The sequence below is a fragment of the Pseudophryne corroboree genome, chromosome 4 (assembly GCF_028390025.1).
Source record: "Pseudophryne corroboree isolate aPseCor3 chromosome 4, aPseCor3.hap2, whole genome shotgun sequence".
NCBI classification, from domain to species: Eukaryota; Metazoa; Chordata; class Amphibia; order Anura; family Myobatrachidae; genus Pseudophryne; species Pseudophryne corroboree.
In genome coordinates this window covers 652,839,847-652,862,431 of record NC_086447.1, presented here as the reverse complement: position 1 = coordinate 652,862,431, position 22,585 = coordinate 652,839,847, and the positions used below count along the sequence as shown (strand labels likewise).

Genomic DNA, 22,585 nt, shown 5'->3' with positions numbered 1-22,585 from the left:
GTAGCCTGATGGCAGTATGCAAGCAAAGCTGAGATGTTCACGGCATGAGGCAGGGGGTGGAGGCGCGGCTTCAGCTCTGGGTTATGCATTAGAAGGGTACGCTTTGATGAATAGGTGGGTTTTTAGAGCCCGTTTGAAGCTTTGCAAGGTTGGGGAGAGTCTAATGGAGCGGGGGAGTGCGTTCCACTGAAGGGGTGCAGCACGTGCAAAATCCTGAACTCGTGCATGGGAAGCAGTGACCAGGGCGGTGGAGAGGCGACGGTCATTAGTCGACCGTAGGGGGCCTAGTCATTATGTCTGTGAGAAACCTAGAGGAAAATTCAATTAAATACAATGTGCGGTGCATCTTCAGATATTACTGGTACAAATCACCTCTTATTTTTGCGATTACACAGAGACGCTCCCATTCACTTTGAATGGGGCGCGTGCGCGTCTACAATGCACGCGTGTCCCATTCGTACCCGGCGGTCCGCCTCGCCGAGCACACTCAGTTGCAGATGGAGCCACGATTAGAATGGCTCCATCTGTAGATAAACAATGTTTGCTATACTGTAATACCCAGTACCTTGTGCTTAATTGCATCTCCCCCTTAATGTCAGATATATCACTAATTAGTTCAAATTATTATATTGTTCCACTTTTTATTACTAAATCCCAAAAGCTGTTTCAGTGCTCACATTTATTCATTAATTCTTTTTATCAGCTCTCAATAATTAATTGTATTGTTGGAAATGTATTGTTAAGATGTATAGCTCCAGCTGTTTGTTTCTGTGTAAATCAACCACATCATTAACCATTCTTATACTCCCTCAACCTGTAATTATCTGTTATATTCTTTAACCCCTCAATCAAGGCTTCAAGATTTATTTGCAGCTTTTTTTTCTTTTTGTTGATAATTTCATTCCTACTGTTTCTGCATGGTCTGAGTACAATCTCATGTCTGATCCGATGCCTGTTTCATTATTTATTGCAGCATTTCCTCTGGGTCTCCTCACTACATCCTATGTATGTCTTGCCTGTTTGTTTTCCAAGTGCTAACTCTAGTGTAATAATTCGACTGTGATATATATCACACTGAGGAGCTGAAGACTGATGAAAATATACAACAAAAATTGTTAGAATAAATGATAACAAAACTGTACTATAAAAGTATCAGAATCAGTAAAGATTCCTACTGACAAAGTTGCTGTTTATTGAAAATACAATGAATAGGTCATGAAACATAAAGAAAACGCCTTGACGACCATAATAAGGAGTTTGAGAAGGAATAAATGTAGAGAAAAAAAAACACATGATGAAAAAAAGAAGTGTTTTTTTCCTGACAAATTATCCCTTGCGTAACGTAATAATTCAACATATTAAACAAATTATAAATCAATGCATTTGGGCCCTAAATATTAAATGTAACAAAGTATAATACTATGGAATATAAGAAAAGGAGCCCTTACTTTATTTTCTTTTAATGAAATTTCAAATACTTTACAATTTTTTTTTTTTTTACTAACATCAATATTTTACGTAATATGTTGCTATATAATTTACTATAATAGTTAATGGCGAGTTACAAGATTTATATTGATTGCTATTGGGATATAATTTACAAAGAACAAAACCAAAAAAATCATAGGCCCTCATTCCGAGTTGTTCGCTCGGTATTTTTCATCGCATCGCAGTGAAAATCCGCTTAGTACGCATGCGCAATGTTCGCACTGCGACTGCGCCAAGTAACTTTACTATGAAGATAGTATTTTTACTCACGGCTTTTTCTTCGCTCCGGCGATCGTAATGTGATTGACAGGAAATGGGTGTTACTGGGCGGAAACACGGCGTTTCAGGGGCGTGTGGCTGAAAACGCTACCGTTTCCGGAAAAAACGCAGGAGTGGCCGGGGAAACGGTGGGAGTGCCTGGGCAAACGCTGGGTGTGTTTGTGACGTCAACCAGGAACGACAAGCACTGAACTGATCGCACAGGCAGAGTAAGTCTGGAGCTACTCTGAAACTGCTAAGTAGTTAGTAATCGCAATATTGCGAATACATCGGTCGCAATTTTAAGAAGCTAAGATTCACTCCCAGTAGGCGGCGGCTTAGCGTGTGTAACTCTGCTAAATTCGCCTTGCGACCGATCAACTCGGAATGAGGGCCATTATCTCATGAATCATACACATATCACCACCATAGAATTTATTTTGGTTAGTGTTTGGTTAATTGACTTGCAGATCACTTGAATTTACTAGTGACTGTCAGTAGCTTTTAAAAATGTTCTAGTGCGTACCAGTGGTTTAGTGCATCCCAGTTGTCTACCTGTCCATCTGTGGAAACCCTTTAAGGCTTCTGAGGCTCATTTGGAATTGATTTTGGTTTCAACCCACACTCTAAAAATAATTACAATAGTCATGACTAAAGGTGCATACACACGGAGAGATTTTGGCTATGAGAGATTTTGACTAACTTTTCCCTTGAACTGGCAGTAGGAGATTTTGACTAACTTTACCAGAGATTTTGTCTAACTATGCAAGAGATTTTGGCTATGGGAGATTTTGACTATCTCATTTAAATAAGGGGATGAGTGTCATATATAGGACGATTTTACAGGGTGGCTGGTATTTAAATAGCTAAAAGTTAAAAAAAAAATTTTGCGTGGGGTCCCCCCTCCTATGTGAAACCAGCCTCGGGCTCTTTGAGCCAGTCCTGGTTGTTAAAATACAGAGGAAAAAATGAGTAGGGTTCCCCCATATTTAGACAACCAGCACCGGGCTCTGCGTCCGGTCCTGGTTTAAAAAATACGGGGGACAAAAGACATAGGGGTCCCCCGTATTTTCCAAACCAGCACCGGGCTCCACTAGCCAGGGAGATAATGCCACAGCCGGGGGACACTTTTATATTGGTCCCTGCGGCCGTGCCATTACCCCCCCAACTAGTCACCCCTGGCCGGGGTACACTGGAGTGAGGACCCCTTAAATCAAGGGGTCCCCCCCTCCAGCCACCCAAGGGCCAGGGGTGAAGCCCGAGGCTGTCCCCCCCCATCCGTGGGCGGTGGATGGGAGGCTGATAGCCTTTCAATAGTAATATTGTTCTTTACAGGAGGCCTACAGGTCCAGCAAGCCTGCCCCAGCATGTTGGCACTTGGAGAACCACAAGTGCCAGCATGCCCGGACATAAAGGGCCCGCTGGCACCTGTAGTCCACCTGTAAAGAAAATATAAAAAAAAAAACACAACACATTCTTTTAAAAATCCTTTATTAAACTGGGTCTTCACCTGGGGGGCGGCGGCCTTTAAGCTCTTTTGCATGGCCGCCGCCTTCCCAGGGCTTCCGGCGTCTTCACCTGGGGGGGCGCCACCTCCCCAGGGCTTCTGGGGTCTTGCTCCGGCGTCTTCACCTGGTGGGCGGCGGCTGCTAAGCTCTTTTGCATAGCCGCCGCCCATCCAGGACTTCCACGACGTCTTCACCTGGGAGGCGGCGGCCTTTAAGCTCTTTTGCATGGCCGCCGCCTTCCCAGGACTTCCAGCATCTTCACCTGGTGGGCGGCGGCTGCTAAGCTCTTTTGCATAGCCGCCGCCCATCCAGGACTTCCACGGCGTCTTCAGGAGCTCTTCTCCGCTCCTCCTCCGCTGTCGGACTGAAAGCCGCTGCCTCGCGCTGACTTATATAAGTCAGTGGGAGGGGGCGGGGTGATTGGCTCGCGGCGGCCATCTTGAATTTCAAAAATGACGCTGAGGCGCCATTTTTGAAACTGGTACCGCTCCGCTGCCAAACTCTGCAAGATAAAGGTAGATTTCCCCCGCCCGCACCGCTGCCGCAACCCGCCGCCGCCCGCACCGCCGCCGCCCACACTGCCACCGCAACCCACCGCCGCCCACACCACAACCTGCCGCCGCAACCCGCCGTCGCCCACACCGCCACCGCATCCCGCCGCCGCCCGCACCGCCGCCACAACCCGCCGCCGCCCGCACCACCGCCGCCTGCAACATCGCTATCGCTGGGAAAAATCGCTGGCTTCTTAAAGTATTAGCGATTTTGACTAACTTTTGCAGCGACATAGCCAAAATTGACTTGCCTGCACTGACTATTTTTCCCAGCGATAGCGACCTAGCGGGGACGCGCATCGCTATCGCTGGCTGTGTACACACGGAGCGATCTGCACTAACTTTCTGAGCGATTTTGACTATATAGTCAAAATCGCTCAGTTATATCGCTCCGTGTGTATGCACCTTTAGAATAAACTATTTATTTATTTTTGTTTTTGTTATTTTGTTATTAGAATTTTACAAGTGACAGCACAAATTGATTAAAAACACTTAACTCTTCAACCAAAACATCTAAAATATAGGTTATTGATTTAAGTGCCCATTCTGCAGTATACCACAGTTCTTACTGCACGCCACATATTATGCATTGATTTAAGTGGTAAGGGTAACAACAATCTCTCAACAATAATCAATAAATCATGTGAAAATCCAACAGTACCTTCAAAGACTGTAGCAGCATCGATTAGATGTGACCAGTCCAAGGCTGTTGCTGAGCCTGAAGCCGGCATTAAGCCAAGATCATTGAATTTTGACTTATCTGAGAGAGACCCATCAGAAAACCAGTCATCTACGAAAAAAACCACGATAATATAAATATATAGTTGCAGGAACCAATGAGTAATGTTATGATCCAAGGACTATAATTGGGATTGTGGGTACACTGGCCACTTAAGGCTCAAGCAAAATAAAATAGAAAATAAATTCTAGGAAACATAAATCTTCTAGACTAAAATATTCCTCGACTATTAAACAGTTATAGAGGTCTCCAATTACCTATAATGTAGCCTCACTTCTCTTTATACACAACATCCAGAATTTCATCCTCTTTATACACGACATCAAACAATTCTTATCTGCTTCAAGGCAGACAAAAGCAAAAATGTATACCTATATGCCCTGTACTAAACTGCAAGTACAGGTTGAGTCTCCCTTATCCAAAATGCTTGGGACCAGAGGTATTTTGGATATGGGATTTTTCCGTATTTTGGAATAATTGCATACCATAATGAGATATCATGGTGATGGGACCCAAGTCTAAGCACAGAATGCATTTATGTTACATAACCACCTTATACACACAGCCTGGAGGTCATTTTAGCCAATATTTTTTACAACTTTGTGCATTAAACAAAGTGTGTCTACATTCATACAATTCATTTATGTTTCATATACACCTTATACACACAGCCTGAAGGTCATTTAATACAATATTTTTAATAACTTTGTGTATTAAACAAAGTCTGTGTACATTGAGCCATCAGAAAACAAATGTTTCACTATCTCACTCTCACTCAAAAAAGTCCGTATTTCGGAATATTCCGTATTTCGGAATATTTGGATATGGGATACTCAACCTGTAATTATCTGTTGAATTGTTCCTGCTCTGACTCCTTAACCCAAGCTTTAGACTCCGTAGTTGTTTTGACTACTGTCTCTTATAGGCCAGACTAAACAGCACCTAATTATTTTCATTGATCATTATAAAGAACTATTCTTGCACCGTGTTTTAGCTCCGACTTCTATGAGCTATGTAACAAATTTTGCTTGTGGAAACATTACATCGGAAGAAGTCTGTCCCAGAGAAGCACTTTCCCATTGTAAAGTCTTGCGTTACTAGAAGACTTTGCTTCCTAGAATGAACTAATGAACATACATGGTCAAAAGTCTGTTCATTTGCAGTTGGTAAAAGTCCCTTTTGACTGATCTTTACCAATAGATAATCTGAGCTAACACAGTCTGAATATTAGTTACCAGGGGCTAGCTCTGGAAAGCGAAGCTATCAGAGTTTGAATTGGGTGATACTGCATAATGGCTAATGCATGCACATCTGGAGATGTATCTGTCTCAGCCATGGTAGCATATGTGCCTGGTTTACCTGTAGCAAGATATGCCTCAGAAGTGCTACATATGTGTGTTTCTGCCAGTCTGCATGAGTTGCATCTCTGTGACCATGCCCAAGGCCATAGAGACTACTGCAGGGCTCTGGTACTTAAGGGAGCATGACCAAATCGGGGACGCATGGCTGTGAACCCTCCTTGTTTGCATTTCCCTGGTGGCTGCTCCTGTCTGCTGCCGTCAGGTATATACTGGTAGGCCGTTAGTTGCTCCATTTACATTTCCTCTGCGGCGGCTCCTCTCTGCAGCCACAGGGTAGGGGCTGCCCAATCAGCAGTGATTAGCTGCATGGCAGGCAGTGGGGGAGGGAACAGGGATGCAGAGGGGCCAGGAGGTGGCTGCTGGAAGATTACCTTCTGGCAGTCGCCCAGCAGGCATTTCTGACATGTCATATCGACACCAGGCAATTATTGACTCTATTTTGATCAGCTTTGCGGTATCACTAAATGTTGAGATGGCTAAAATGTAACTGATCATTCCCATACACTGCCAACATGATTTCTCCAGAATCGCTACCTACCTCTTTTAATTGTAACTTTAAATCTTGCCTCTTCATTCAAGCCTATGACCCCTCCCCCTATGACCCCTCCAGCTTCTGCAAACCACATCTGTGCACCCTCTAACTTTTTGTGTCCGCCCATATATTCTTTAGACAATAACCTCTTGTGAGCAGAGCCCTCCCACCTTTGTTTTCTCACTGTAACTATGTAAACTGATAACTGTAACTATGTAATTATATATCTATGTAAGTTGTGAACTTGTCTGTAACTGTTTGTACATTCATATATAGTGTGGCAGATGCTCAATTAGCTTAGTGATATCATTCAGGTGCTTGAAAGGGAGGGGTATTTCTAAGCAAGAAAAAAAAAGGCATTTTGTTTCCCCCAGCACCCTGAATGATAACAGTAACCAGATGTAAATCTCACACAATATTAGAATTCAGAGATCTCGGTTACATATATTTGTTATATACTGCTTGTACATTGTCATTTGTAACTTAGTTTGTTCTTGTCCCTGTGTATGGCTCTACATGACCCTTGTGGCACCTGTGAGGACCGCACGCCCTAGTGGGTTCTTTATAATCACTTAGGAAGATAGTTGTAATCGAAACGCAGTTAATTCTGTAGATGGCAATACAGACATGTGTTTATATAATCACTATACAGATGTGTTTCTTGTACGGCATACACAGGTGAGTACAGCGCAGTTCCTAGTCATCCATACATGAACACACCAATACAGTTATATCCCCTGAAGGCATTTGGTGCTGAGTGTCCTCCCCTGCCCCCATGCCATTTGGTGACTGTTGGCTCCCTATGGAGAAGGTGCATTGGTTTCACACTGACATCATCTATGCTGCCAATTAACTTAGGGAGTTATTCATAGATGAACGCAGCCAGATCTGCATTCATCTCTGCACATGCTGGGGGCTGCCCAGCACAGGGCAAGGCTGCCCAGCATGTGTAAGGCCGCCTCTCGATGCGTTCGCAATCTAATTGTGAACACATCGGATCTAAGGTTGACCCCTGGCATCAGGGGGTCAAGCTGACTTTTTTTGCAGAGCAGCTACGTGTGACGTCAAACAGCCGCCCCGAAAACGGTGCTGACCCGACTCCATTTGCCCTGCCCTCCTAACGCCATGCCGCCGCCTTGAAAACTCCCACCGATGTCAATCACATTGCAGTCACGTCTAAAGGCGATGCAACCATAATGTGTGTGGCTGCCATGCGCAGTTTGCTGATATAAACACGCCTCCTGCATGCATGTGTGATCCAGTGCTGCATTGGATCACTCTGCAACACCACCAGCCGGCTGAGTAACCCTCAGGTTATGCAGATTAGCCGCCGCAGCTTCGTCGCTAAGGCCAGGAAATCTCTGTTGAAAGACAGAGACCCTGACCTCAGCCCTCAGACATAATGCCCCCAAACAGCTGCAAACTGTCAAGCGGTATCCAATCTCTAGGTCATCCATGTAAAGGTCGACAGTCATTAGGTCGACCACTATTGCTTGACATGCATTGAGTCAACATGGTCAAAAGGTCAACATGGACAATCTGTCGACATGTAATAGGTCGACAGTACTTATTGTTGATAGGTACAAAATATTGAGAGGGGCAAATGGTTGACAAACACATATGGTCGACACAGATTTTCTGGGGGGTTTAAGCATTTTACTCAACTTTTTCATACTTTATCATCCACGTGGACTATGACTGGGAATAGTAACCTGTGCCGAGCAAAGTGGTAGCGGAGCAAGGCACCTTACCCCGCTCACCATGCGGGGGGATGCAGTACACTAATTGGGGATGCATGTGCTTTGACGGTGATAACGACACCAAAAAAGTTAAAATTGCATGTCGACTTAATTGTATCAACCTTTTATCATGTCGACATTTTCAGGTGTCGACCCTTTGACTCTATCGACCTTTCCTTCTGTTTAGCTTTTGTCATGTCAACCTTTTCATGTGTCAACATTTGACCCTGTCAACCTAATGCATGTTGACCATTAGTGGTCGACCTAATGACTGTAGACCTTTCTCATGTAGATCTGATGATCCATACCCCTGTCAATCACCTGACATCTGCAGCCATACTACGTCCAAAGACACAGGATCCATGCTGCACATTGTGTGATTTCCCTCATTATGACAGGCCCTGAATCAGGACCATTTTGAATACTGTACATCACAAAATGACATAGGGCCTAATTCAGATCTGATCGCAGCAGCAAATTTGTTAGCTAATGTGCAAAACCATGTGCACTGCAGGGGAGGCAGATATAACATGTGCAGAGAGAGTTAGATTTGGGTGTGGTGCAGGGGCGGATTTTCGGCAAGGTAACCAAGGCGCCCGCCTAGGGCCCGGTGGTCGGGCCCCACGACATCCGGCCCTGGTCCTAATGATGCTCCATTCCCATAGGATGCTGAGCGGGGAGAGCCCATCAGTGCATCCGAGCCCACCCCAGCCCCACTGTATGCCTGGGTGTCAGAGCAGGGAGTGCTCTCCTGTTCCCGGCTCCCGGTGGCGTTGCACACCTGAAGATGGAAGGACGCACTGTTGCCTGAGCAGCGCTTCTTGGCAGACAGCGCGAGGAGCCGGAGCTGCATTGACACAGCAGGAAGACGGTCTCTTTCATTGTACATTAAGTACTTCAGGGGGCGCAGTATAGTGATGGGGGAAGGGGAACACAAGGAGGAATATAACAGGAGAGGGCTTATAATGGTAACTACAAAAGAGGGGGGGGGAGGGGGCACAGAAAACATGCAGACAGCTGGAATGGGACAGGGGATAGTGGCACAATAAAATACATTAAACACAGGATGTAAAATAAAGAACATGGGGGAGGTGCTGTGGAAGTTCGTAAACAACATACATTTGGGGGCAGAAATTATAAGTACAATACTGACAAAGGGGTAATTACTGATGGTATGCGGGTGTGGAGTACAGAGCACATTAAAGAAATCAGATAAAATACAGATGGCAGTTGGAGAGGTGAGTGTAATAATAATAATAACGATGATGATAATAATAAAAATAATAAAAAACTTATGGATGTATGAAGCCCAATGAGGAAGATATGGCGGAATTACTGCCAGTGCAGCCAGTGCATTGCACCAGGACCTGCTGCAATAAAGCGGTCTGTCTCCCTCTTCCTGTCACCCACTGTATCTCCCTGTCATCTACTGTCTTTCCCTTCACCATCGCCTTCCCCTGTCACCCACCACATCTTTCTGTCACTCTCCCTGTCTTCTCCTGCCTCTCCCTGTCACCCTTTTCCTGTCACCTCACACATTTTTCTGACACCCTTTCTGTCACCCATTGACTATTTCATTACCCACTGCCTCACCTTGTCACCCACCACATCTTTCAGTTGTCCTCTCTGTCACCCTCTGCCACTCCCTATCACCCTCTGCCTCTCCCTGTCTCCCACTGCTTCTCTGTCATCCTCTGCCTCTTTCCATCACCTATTTCACTTCTCACCCACTGCCTATCCTGTCACCCACTCCCCATCACCTCCCACATCTTTCTGACACCCTCTCTTTCACCCATCTAATATTTCATTACCCACTGCCACTCCACGTCACCCAATTCCTCTCCTCTATTGTATCACCACACTGTTTCCCTTCCCCAGCGAGTCCTGCTGCCTGTATACCAACATGTGTGTGCCCAGACTGACGCTTGAGTTGAGGGGCCTGGAGGGGAAGCAGTGAGGCACCTGTAACAGCACCACCATTTGCTGGAGACCGGAGGTCTTCCTCTCCCCCATATCTCTCTCTCTCTCTCTGCTCCTTCTCTTTCTCTCATGTTTCCCTTACTCTCTGCCTCTGGTCTCTCTCTTCCCCCATGTCTCACTCTCTCTCTGTCTCTCTCCCATGTCTCCCTCTCTCTCTGCCCCTTATCTCTCGCTCTCTCTCTCTCTCCCATGTCTCACTCCCTCTCTGGCCTTCCATGTCTACCTCTCTCTCTGCCCCTGGTCTTTCTCTCTCTCTCTCTCTCTCTCTCTGCCTCTGGTCTCTCTATTTCTCTCTTCCATGTCTCTATCTCTCTCCCATGTCTCTATCTCTCTGTACCTGGTCTCTCTCTCTCCACATGTCTACCTCTCTCTCTCTCTGCCCCTGGTCTCTCTCTCCCTTATCTGCCCCTCTCTCTGCCCCTGGTTGGTCTCTACCCTGGTCTATCTCTCTCATATGTCCCTCACTCTCTGCCCCTGGTCTCTGTCCCCTCCATGTCTCACTCTCTCTATGTCTATCCCCATGTCTCACTTTCTCGTTCTCTATGTCTCTACCATGTCTCCCTTTGTTTCTCTCTGCCCATGGTCTCTCTCTCTCTCTCTTTCTCACATGCCTCTCTCTCTCTCTCTGCCCTGGTCTCTCTACCCCTCTCTCTGCCTCTGGTCTCTCTCTCTCTCTCTAGCTCTCATGTGTCCCTCTCTCTCCCTGCCCCTGGTTTCTGTCTCCCATGTCCCCTTCTCTCTCTGCCCCTGGTCTCTGTCTTTCATGTCCCCTTCTCTCTCTTCAACTGTTCTCTCTATCCCATGTTTCCCTCTCTCTCTGCCCCTGGTCTCCCTCTCTTTCGCTGGCCCTGGTCTCTCTGTGTCTCTTTCCCATGTATCCTTCTGTCTCTGCCCCTGGTCTATCTGTGCCCCCCCCATCTCTGTCTCTCTGTGCTCCCTGGTCTCTCTGTCTCATGTTTCCCTCTCTCTCTCTGCTCCTGATCTCTGTCTTTGCATCTCTCTCTCCCATGTCTCCCTCTCTCTCCCTGCCCCTGGTCTCTCACTCTCTCTCTGCCCCTGGTCTCTCTTTCACAGTTACTTATCAAAAAAGTGAAACAACGCCCCTCCGCAGTTGTGGATACATGCCACTGACTTGGCAGGGCCTGTACATGTCTTTTGAGGTTGTCTCCTATCTGGAAGAAGCTGTCTCCTCCTCCACTCCAGTTATGGGGACTGGAGGCTTAGCATCAACAAGGGCCAGTCAGACGTGACACACTAACAGGGACATATTTTAATGGCATTACGCCATTTTTAACAGGGACAATGCAATACAGTAGTATAGTACACTACGCACGTGCCAAGGCACTCTTGTGATGGGAATTAAATATTTGGTGCTATGGATTGTTTGTGGGAGGGGAGCCCAAACCACTATCTTGCCTAGGGCTCCATGAGGTGCAAATTCATCTCTGCCACTCTGTGCCTCTCTCTCATCTCTCTCCTTTATATTTCTCCCCCCCCTTCTCTCTGTGCCTCTCTCCTCTCTTTGCCCCCCTCTCTCTGTCTCTCTATCTCTCTTGCTCTCTCTCTGAGGCAGATGTACTAAGCATTGGAGAGTGATAAAGTGGAGAGTGATAAAGTACCAACCAACCAGCTCCTAATTGTCCTTTTTCAAACACAGCCTGTAACATGGCAGTTGGGAACTGATTGGCTGGTACGTCACCACATCTACCGCCAGCTCCCATCTCGCTTCTTGCACCTGTCCATGGTCTCTCGTTACCCTTTGTTGTTGTACCTCTTTGGCTTCCTTCTCTCTCTGAACTGCAACACAAACCTCTCACAGCAGGGGGGATGTCCACTGCCAACTCCAAAAGAAAAGTATAGATCCGGCCCTGCTGGCGCTGCTATTTGGGGACAATTCTGCTGATCTCCATCCTCCGATGCCAGCAGGAGCGCAGCTGCTGGAAGAGCTGCTGGGTGAGGATGGAGACAAGCAGAATCGGTCACAACGCTGCCCGAGAGGAGTCTCCGGATTCTGCCTCCACTGCAGGATTGCAGATAGGACCTGCCCTGCTGCTGTCGCCTCATGGATGTGTGAGGAAAGGGGGCCCCAAATCGGTGTCTTGCTTAGGGCCCCATGAGGTCTAAATCCGCCTTTGATGTGGTGTGTTCAAACTGAAATCTAAATTGCAGTGTAAAAATAAAGCAGCCAGTATTTACCCTGTACAGAAACAAAATAACCCACCCCAATCTAACTCTCTCTGCACATGCTACATCTGCCACACCTGCAGTGCACTTGGGCCCTCATTCCGAGTTGTTCGCTCGCTTTTAGCAGCATTGCACACGCTAGGCCGCCGCCCTCTGGGAGTGTATCTTAACTTAGCAGAATAGCGAACAAAAGAGTAGCAGAATTGCTACTAAATATTTCTTAACAGTTTCTGAGTAGCTCGAGACTTACTCCTACACTGCGATCAGCTCAGCCCGTTTCGTTCCTGGTTTGACGTCACAAACACGCCCTGCGTTCGGCCAGCCACTCCCCCATTTCTGCAGACACTCACGCGTTTTATCCTAGCACGCCTGCGTTTTTCCGCACACTCCCAGAAAACGGCCAGTTTCCGCCCAGAAACACCCACTTCCTGTCAATCACACTCCGATCACTTCAACGATGAAAATTCTTCATTCGGACGTGAGTAAATCTACTAAGTTTTGTGCTAAAATACTTAGCGCATGCGCACTGCGTACCATGCGCATGCACATTTTTGCCTTAATCGCTCCGTTGCGAAAATCGGCAACGAGCGAACAACTCGGAATGACCCCCATGGTTTTGCCCAATAGCTAACAAATTTGCTGCTGCGATCAGATCTGAAATAGGCCCATAGACAGTACTTATGGATCATAACCGTAATAAAAAATGGGTATACGCAATTTTAGTATGGTGACATGCACTGAGTCAACATGGTCAAAAGGTCAACATGGACAATCTGTCGACATGTAAGAGGTCGACGGTACTTATTGTTGATAGGTACACAATTTTGAGAGGGGCAAATGGTCGACACACATATGGTCGACAGATTTTCTGGAGGGGGGTTAAGCATTTTACTCAACTTTTTCATACTTTATCATCCACGCGGACTATGACTGGGAATAGTAACCTGTGCCGAGCTAAGCGGAAGCGGAGCAAGGCACCTTACCCCGCTCGCCATGCGAGGGGATGCAGTACACTAATTGGGGATGCATGTGTTTTGACGGTGATAACTACACCAAAAAAGTTAAAATTGCATGTCGACTTAGGTGTATCAACCTTTTATCATGTCGACATTTTCAGGTGTCGACCCTTTGACTCTATCGACCTTTCCTTCTGTTTACCTTTTGTCATGTCAACCTTTTCAGGTGTCAACATTTGACCCTGTCAACCTAATGCATGTCGACCATTAGTGGTCGACCTAATGACTGTAGACCTTTCTCATGTAGATCTGATGATCCATACCCCTGTCAATCACCTGACATCTGCAGCCATACTACGTCCAAACACACAGGAACCATGCTGCACATTGTGTGATTTCCCTCATTATGACAGGCCCTGAATCAGGACCATTTTGAATACTGTACATCACAAAATGACATAGGGCCTAATTCAGATCTGATCGCAGCAGCAAATTTGTTAGCTAATGTGCAAAACCATGTGCACTGCAGGGGAGGCAGATATAACATGTGCAGAGAGAGTTAGATTTGGGTGTGGTGCAGGGCCGGATTTTCGGCAAGGTAACCAAGGCGGCCGCATAGGGCCCGGTGGTCGGGCCCCACGACATCCGGCCCTGGTCCTAATGATGCTCCATTCCCATAGGAGCACTGTGCTGCATTTATGGTGGAGATCCCGGCTCATTGCGTCACGCAGCAGTCCCGCTCACTGTCTGCAATAAGATGCTGAGCGGGGAGAGCCCATCAGTGCATCCGAGCCCACCCCAGCCCCACTGTATGCCTGAGTGTCAGAGCAGGGAGTGCTCTCCTGTTCCCGGCTCCCGGTGGCGTTGCACACCTGAAGATGGAAGGACGCACTGTTGCCTGAGCAGCGCTTCTTGGCAGACAGCGCGAGGAGCCGGAGCTGCATTGACAGAGCAGGAAGACGGTCTCTTTCATTGTACACTAAGTACTTCAGGGGGCGCAGTGTAGTGATGGGGGAAGGGGAACACAAGGAGGAATATAACAGGAGAGGGCTTATAATGGTAACTACAAAAGAGGGGGGGGGGGGGGGCACAGAAAACATGCAGACAGCTGGAATGGGACAGGGGATAGTGGCACAATAAAATACATTAAACACAGGATGTAAAATAAAGAACATGGGGGAGGTGCTGTGGAAGTCCGTAAACAACATACATTTGGGGGCAGAGATTATAAGTACAATACTGACAAAGGGGTAATTACTGATGGTGTTGTGGTGTGGAGTACAGAGCACATTAAAGAAATCAGATAAAATACAGATGGCAGTTGAAGAGGTGAGTGTAATAATAATAATGATGATGATGATAATAATAATAATAATAATAAAAAACGGATGGATGGATGAAGCCCAATGAGGAAGATATGGCGGAATTACTGCCAGTGCAGCCAGTGCATTGCACCAGGACCTGCCGCAGTAAAGCGGTCTGTCTTCCTCTTCCTGTCACTCACTGTATCTCTCTGTCATCTACTGTCTTTCCCTTCACCATTGCCTTCCCCTGTCACCCACCACATCTTTCTGTCACTCTCCCTGTCTTCTCCTGCCTCTCCCTGTCACCCTTTTCCTGTCACCTCACACATTTTTCTGACACCCTTACTGTCACCCATTGACTATTTCATTACCCACTGCCTCACCTTGTCACCCACCACATCTTTCAGTTGTCCTCTCTGTCACCCTCTGCCACTCCCCATCACTCTCTGCCTCTCCCTGTCTCCAACTGCTTCTCTGTCATCCTCTGCCTCTCTCCATCACCTATTTCACTTCTCACCCACTGCCTATCCTGTCACCCACTCCCCATCACCTCCCGCATCTTTCTGACGCCCTCTCTTTCACCCATCTAATATTTCATTACCCACTGCCACTCCCTGTCACCCAATTCCTCTCCTCTATTGTATCACCACACTGTTTCCCTTCCCCAGCGAGTCCTGCTGCCTGTATACCAACAAGTGTGTGCCCAGAGTTGAGGGACCTGGAGGGGAAGCAGTGAGGCACCTGTAACAGCACCACCATTTGCTGGAGACCGGAGGTCTTCCTCTCCCCCATATCTCTCTCTCTGCTCCTTCTCTTTCTCTCATGTCTCCCTTACTCTCTGCCTCTGGTCTCTCTCCCCTCCCCCATGTCTCACTCTCCCTCTCTCTCTGCCCCTTATCTCTCTCTCTCTCCCATGTCTCACTCCCTCTCTGGCCCTCCATGTCTCCCTCTCTCTCTCTGCCTCTGGTCTTTCTCTCTCTCTCTGCGTCTGGTCTCTCTATTTCTCTCTTCCATGTCTCTATCTCTCTCCCATGTCTCTATCTCTCTGTCCCTGGTCTCTCTCTCACCATGTCTACCTCTCTCTCTCTCTGCCCCTGGTCTCTCTCTCCCTTATCTCCCCCTCTCTCTGCCCCTGGTTGGTCTCTACCCTGGTCTATCTCTCTCTCTCTCATATCTCCCTCACTCTCTGCCCCTGGTCTTTCTCCCCTCCATGTCTCACTCTCTCTATGTCTATCCCCATGTCTCACTTTCTCGCTCTCTCTCTATGTCTCTACCATGTCTCCCTTTGTTTCTCTCTGCCCATGGTCTCTCTCCCATGTTTCCCTCTCTCTCTGCCCCTGGTGTTTCCCACTCTCTCTTTCTCCCATGCCTCTCTCTCTCTCTCTCTCTGCCCTGGTCTCTCTCCCCCTCTCTCTGCCTCTGGTCTCTCTAGCTCTCATGTGTCCCTCTCTCTCCCTGCCCCTGGTTTCTGTCTCCCATGTCCCCTTCTTTCTCTGCCCCTGGTCTCTGTCTGTCATGTCCCCTTCTCTCTCTTCAACTGTTCTTTCTATCCCATGTTTCCCTCTCTCTCTGCCCCTGGTCTCCCTCTCTTTCTCTGGCCCTGGTCTCTCTGTGTCTCTTTCCCATGTATCCTTCTGTCTCTGCCACTGGTCTATCTGTGCCCCCCCCCCCCCCCCATCTCTGTCTCTCTGTGCCCCCTGGTCTCTCTCTCCCATGTCTCCCTCTCTCTCTCTGCCCCTGATCTCTGTCTTGGCATCTCTCTCTCCCATGTCTCCCTCTCTCTCCCTGCCCCTGGTCTCTCATTCTCTCTCTGCCCCTGGTCTCTCTTTCACGGTTACTTAAGCGAAACAACGCCCCTCCGCAGTTGTGGATACATGCCACTGACTTGGCAGGGCCTGTACATGTCTTTTGAGGTTGTCTCCTATCTGGAAGAAGCTGTCAAGCTGTCTCCTCCTCCACTCCAGTTATGGGGACTGGAGGCTTAGCATCAACAAGGGCCAGTCAGACGTGACACACTAACAGGGACATATTTTAATGGCATTACGCCATTTTTAACAGGGACAATGCAATACAGTAGTATAGTACACTACGCACGTGCCAAGGCACTCTTGTGATGGGAATTAAATATTTGGTGCTATGGATTGTTTGTGGGAGGGGAGCCCAAACCACTATCTTGCCTAGGGCTCCATGAGGTGCAAATTCATCTCTGCCACTCTGTGCCTCTCTCTCATCTCTCTCCTTTATATTTCTGCTCCCCCCCTTCTCTCTGTGCCTCTCTCCACTCTTTGCCCCCTCTCTCTGTCTCTCTATCTCTCTTGCTCTCTCTCTGACGCAGATGTACTAAGCATTGGAGAGTGATAAAGTGGAGAGTGACAAAGTACCAACCAACCAGCTCCTAATTGTCCTTTTTCAAACACAGCCTGTAACATGGCAGTTGGGAACTGATTGGCTGGTACGTCACCACTTCTACCGCCAGCTCCCATCTCGCTTCTTGCACCTGTCCATGGTCTCTCGTTACCCTTTGTTGTTGTACCCCTTTGGCTTCCTTCTCTCTCTGAACTGCAACACAAACCTCTCACAGCAGGGGGGATGTCCACTGCCAACTCCAAAAGAAAAGTATAGATCCGGCCCTGCTGGCGCTGCTATTTGGGGACAATTCTGCTGATCTCCATCCTCCGATGCCAGCAGGAGCGCAGCTGCTGGAAGAGCTGCTGGGTGAGGATGGAGACAAGCAGAATCGGTCACAACGCTGCCCGAGAGGAGTCTCCGGATTCTGCCTCCACTGCAGGATTGCAGATAGGACCTGCCCTGCTGCTGTCACCTCATGGATGTGTGAGAAAAGGGGGCCCCAAATCGGTGTCTTGCTTAGGGCCCCATGAGGTCTAAATCCGCCTTTGGTGCGGTGTGTTCAAACTGAAATCTAAATTGCAGTGTACAAATAAAGCAGCCAGTATTTATCCTGCACAGAAACAAAATAACCCACCCCAATCTAACTCTCTCTGCACATGTTACATCTGCCACACCTGCAGTGCACATGGTTTTGCCCATGGCCATTAGCTAACAAATTTGCTGCTGTGATCAGATCTGAATTAGGCCCATAGACAGTACTTATAGGGGGGTAATTCTGAGTTGATCGCAGCAGGAACTTTGTTAGCAGTTGGGCAAAACCATGTGCACTCCAGGGGGGGCAGATGTAACATGTGCAGAGAGAGAGAGAGATTTGGGTGGGGTGTGTTCAATCTGCAATCTAAATTGCAGTGTAAAAATAAAGCAGCCAGTATTTACCCTGCACAGAAACAAAATAACCCACCCAAATTTAACTCTCTCTGCAAATGTTATCTCTGCCCCCCCTGCAGTGCACATGGTTTTGCCCAACTGCTAAAAAAAATTTCCTGCTGCGATCAACTTGGAATTACCCCCATGGATCATAACCTTAATAAAAAATAGGTATACACAATTTTAGTATGGTGACATCAGGGATAAAAAATAATTTCATCAGACTCTGATGGCATGGGAAATAAGGCATAACTATATTCATTACCTCACAGTGCCATATAAATAAAAGAAAATAATACTTTAATTACATAGCACCAGAATAATTCACCTGCCTTTACACTTTTTAAGAAACTCAGTATAAAACAAGATTGGGCATTAGCAGACAATTTATAGAAAAATAGTAGTGCGATACATAAAATGGATGCCACAGATTGCATATTGGTCCAGCCGGCCTGACATGAGCAAAGTGTGTGTTGGAGCTACATGGAATATGAAGTGTAAGAATTCTCAATCTACGTACAGAAGATAGCTGCAGTGATATCAAGGGCAGGTGTAATTCCGATGTGCTGGCCCATGAAGTCACTGTTGTTGTGATCAATTCTACCTACTTCAAGCATTGCCACTAGAGAATGGTGGACTCAATACTGGCAGCAGAAGACAGTTACAATAATGGGAGGCAATGCAGAAACTGCTCAAGTGTAAACAGCGTCGGACTGGGGCATGGAGGGCCCACTAGGGAAATGCAGTGGTAATTATCCATCCCATGCTTAGAGTAGTCGCTAAACATTAGTGCATGTTCTGGACCCCTTGATAATCATATATAAGTAAATACTGCTAGTGCATGCATGATAATGCATCAGATTAATAACACCATAGTCCAGTATAAGGTAACATAAGTATAATGTATTATTCAAGTGCACAGTCTAGAATCTGTACCCTAGAGGAGGAGGTAGTTCCCCCAGGCAGTGGGGCCCACCGGGGGATTCCCCTGTACCCCTGTGGGCCAGTCCGCCACTGAGTGTAAACAATAAGGTGCAGTGTAGGCATAAACAGTGGATGCCCTGTACAGATATTATAAGTGGGGAACAGTGTTGGCATAAGTAAATTTGCCAGTGTTTTTATAATATTCAGCAGGTGACAGTGTGGGAGCCTCTGTGGAGGCACTGTTCGCAGAGGCGGAACTACCGCCAGTGCCAGTGTCCAGGGGCCCAAAGCATGTAATGAGTCAAACTGACTCATTACATGCCGCTGTGCGCTGCCGCAGCGCACAGCCGCCCGGAGAGAGGAGAGGAGCAGCGGTACGGGGGAGAAGGAGGAGGAGGGACCCGCAGCAGCGCTTTACTACTGGTGGAGGCGCTGCTGCTGCTGCCCCTCTGCTTCACTATAGGCTGTCTTCCGAGAACAGCCTATAGTGAAGCAGAGGGGCAGCAGCAGCAGCGCCTCCACCAATGACACAGCGCTGCTGCGGCTCCCTCCTCAACCTCCCTCCTCCTCCTTCTCTCCAGCCCGGGAATCGTCTGACGCTGCACCGAGGAGCCTGAGCCAGCGGAGACGCCGGAGAGGGTAAGTATAATTCTTTCTTTCTGTCTCTTTCTTTCTGTCTCTTTCTTTCTTTCTTTGTTGGGACTGCCTGCCGCTATGTGTAAAAATGGGGGACTGCCTGCCGCAATGTGTAAAAATGGGGGACTGCTTGCTGCTATGTGTAAAAAGGGGGAATCTGCCTGCCGCAATGTGTAAAAATGGGGAATCTGCCTCCGCAATGTGTAAAAAGGGGGACTGCCTGCCGCAATGTGTACAAAGGGGGAATCTGCCTGCCGCAATGTGTAAAAATGGGGAATCTGCCTGCCGCAATGTGTAAAAACGGGGGACTGCCTGCCGCAATGTGTAAAAAGGGGGAATCTGCCTGCCGCAATGTGTAAAAAGGGGGGACTGCCTGCCGCTATGTGTAAAAATGGGGAATCTGCCTGCCGCTATGTGTAAAAAGGGGGAATCTGCCTGCTGTAATGTGTAAAAAGGGGGACGCTGTCTTCCGTAATGTGTAACAAGGGCACGCTGTCTGCCGTAATGTGCAAAAATAAGATTATACTCACCGGTAAATCTATTTCTCGTAGTCCGTAGTGGATGCTGGGAACTCCGTAAGGACCATGGGGAATAGCGGCTCCGCAGGAGACTGGGCACAACTAAAGAAAGCTTTAGGACTACCTGGTGTGCTCTGGCTCCTCCCTCTATGACCCTCCTCCAGACCTCAGTTAGGATACTGTGCCCGGAAGAGCTGACACAATAAGGAAAGGATTTGGAATCCCGGGTAAGACTCATACCAGCCACACCAATCACACCGTATAACTCGTGATATTATACCCAGTTAACAGTATGAAATATATCTGAGCCTCACTAACAGATGGCTCATAACAATAACCCTTTAGTTGGGCAATAACTATATACAAGTATTGCAGACAATCCGCACTTGGGACGGGCGCCCAGCATCCACTACGGACTACGAGAAATAGATTTACCGGTGAGTAAAATCTTATTTTCTCTGACGTCCTAGTGGATGCTGGGAACTCCGTAAGGACCATGGGGATTATACCAAAGCTCCCAAACGGGCGGGAGAGTGCGGATGACTCTGCAGCACCGAATGAGCAAACTCAAGGTCCTCCTCAGCCAGGGTATCAAACTTGTAGACTTTAGCAAAAATGTTTGAACCCGACCAAGTAACAGCTCGGCAAAGTTGTAAAGCCGAGACCCCTCGAAGAAGAGCCCACTTTCCTCGTGGAATGGGCTTTTACAGATTTAGGATGCGGCAGTCCAGCCGCAGAATGTGCAAGTTGAATCGTGCTACAGATCCAGCGAGCAATAGTCTGCTTAGAAGCAGGAGCACCCAGCTTGTTGGGTGCATACAGGATAAATAGCGAGTCAGTTTTCCTGACTCCAGCCGTCCTGGAAACATAAATTTTCAGGGCCCTGACTACGTCCAGTAACTTGGAGTCCTCCAAGTCCCACTTAGCCGCAGGCACCACAATAGGCTGGTTCAAATGAAAAGCTGAAACCACCTTTGGGAGAAATTGGGGACGAGTCCTCAATTCCGCCCTATGCATATGAAAATCAGATAAGGGCTTTTGCATGACAAAACCGCCAATTCTGATACACGCCTGGCCGACGCCAAGGCCAACCGCATGACCACTTTCCACGTGAGGTATTTTAGCTCTACGGATTTAAGTGGCTCAACCCAATGCGACTTCAGGAAATCCAACACCACGTTGAGATCCCACGGTGCCACTAGAGGCACAAACGGGGCTGAATATGCAGCACTCCCTTAACAAAAGTCTGAACTTCAGGCAGTGAAGCCAGTTCTTTTTGGAAGAAAATGTACAGAGCCGAAATCTGGACCTTAACGTAACCCAATTTTAGGCCCGTAGTCACTCCTGACTGTAGGAAGTGCAGAAATCGACCCAGTTGAAATTCCTCCGTTGGGGCCTTCCTGGCCTCACACCAAGCAACATATTTTTGCCATATGCGGTGATAATATTTTGCGATCACATCTTTCCTAGCCTTAATCAGCATAGGAATGACTTCCTCCGGAATGCCTTTTTCCTTTAGGATCCGGTGTTCAACCGCCCATGCCGTCAAACACAGCCGTGGTAAGTCTTGGAACAGGCAGGGCCCCTGCTGCAGCAGGTCCTGTCTGAGCGGCAGAGGCCATGGGTCCTCTGAGATCATTTCTTGAAGTTCTGGGTACCAAGCTCATCTTGGCCAATCCGGAACCACGAGTATAGTTCTTACTCCTCTCCTTCTTAGTATTCTCAATACCTTGGGTATGAGAGGCAAAGGAAGGAACATCTACACCGACTGGTACACCCACGGTGTTACCAGAGCGTCCACAGCTATCGCCTGAGGGTCCCTTGACCTGGCGCAATATCTTTTTAGCTTTTTGTTGAGGCGGGACGCCATCATGTCCACCTGTGGCCTTTCCCAATGGTGTAAAATCATTTTGAAGACTTCTGGATGAAGTCCACACTCTCCCGGGTGGAGGTCGTGCCTGCTGAGAAAGTCTGCTTCCCAGTTGTCCACTCCGGGAATGAACACTGCTGACAGTGTTAACACATGATTTTCCGCCCATCGGAAAATCCTTGTGGCTTCTGCCATCACCATCCTGCTTCTTGTGCCGCCCTGCTGGTTTACATGGGCGACCGCCGTGATGTTGTCTGACTGGATCAGCACCGGCTGGTGTTGAAGCAGGGGTCTAGCCTGACTTAGGGCATTGTGAATGGCCCTTAGTCCCAGAATATTTATGTGTAGGGAAGTCTCCTGACTTGACCATAGTCCTTGGAAGTTTCTTCCCTGTGTGACTGCCCCCCAGCCTCGAAGGCTGGCATCTGTGGTCACCAGAATCTGCGGCCCTCTAGAAGATGAGCACTCTGCAGCCACCACAACAGCGACACCCTGGCCCTTGGAGACAGGGTTATCAGCCGATGCATCTGAAGATGCGACCCGGACCACTTGTCCAACAGATCCCACTGGAAGATCCTTGCATGGAACCTACCGAATGGAATTTCTTCGTAAGAAGCTACCATCTTTCCCAGGACTCGCGTGCATTGATGCACCGACACCTGTATTTGTATTAGGAGGTCTCTGACTAGAGATGACAACTCCTTGGCCTTCTCCTTCGGGAGAAACCCTTTTTTCTGTTCTGTGTCCAGAACCATACCCAG

At 47.9% G+C, this 22,585-nt stretch overlaps 1 protein-coding gene across 6 annotated transcripts in view; it reads right to left on the bottom strand.

Moving 5' to 3' along the window:
• Positions 1–22,585, bottom strand: part of SIPA1L2 (signal induced proliferation associated 1 like 2) — a 795,004-nt gene that overhangs the window by 82,354 nt on the left and 690,065 nt on the right. For 5 of the 6 annotated variants that reach the window (XM_063917773.1, XM_063917774.1, XM_063917771.1 and 2 more), the window contains one exon: positions 4,467–4,595. The exons of the other annotated variant lie outside the window; for it this stretch is intronic. In XM_063917773.1, coding sequence (XP_063773843.1) covers positions 4,467–4,595 — 129 coding nt within the window. The remainder of the gene's footprint in view (positions 1–4,466; positions 4,596–22,585) is intronic. 6 annotated transcript variants of the gene reach the window in all.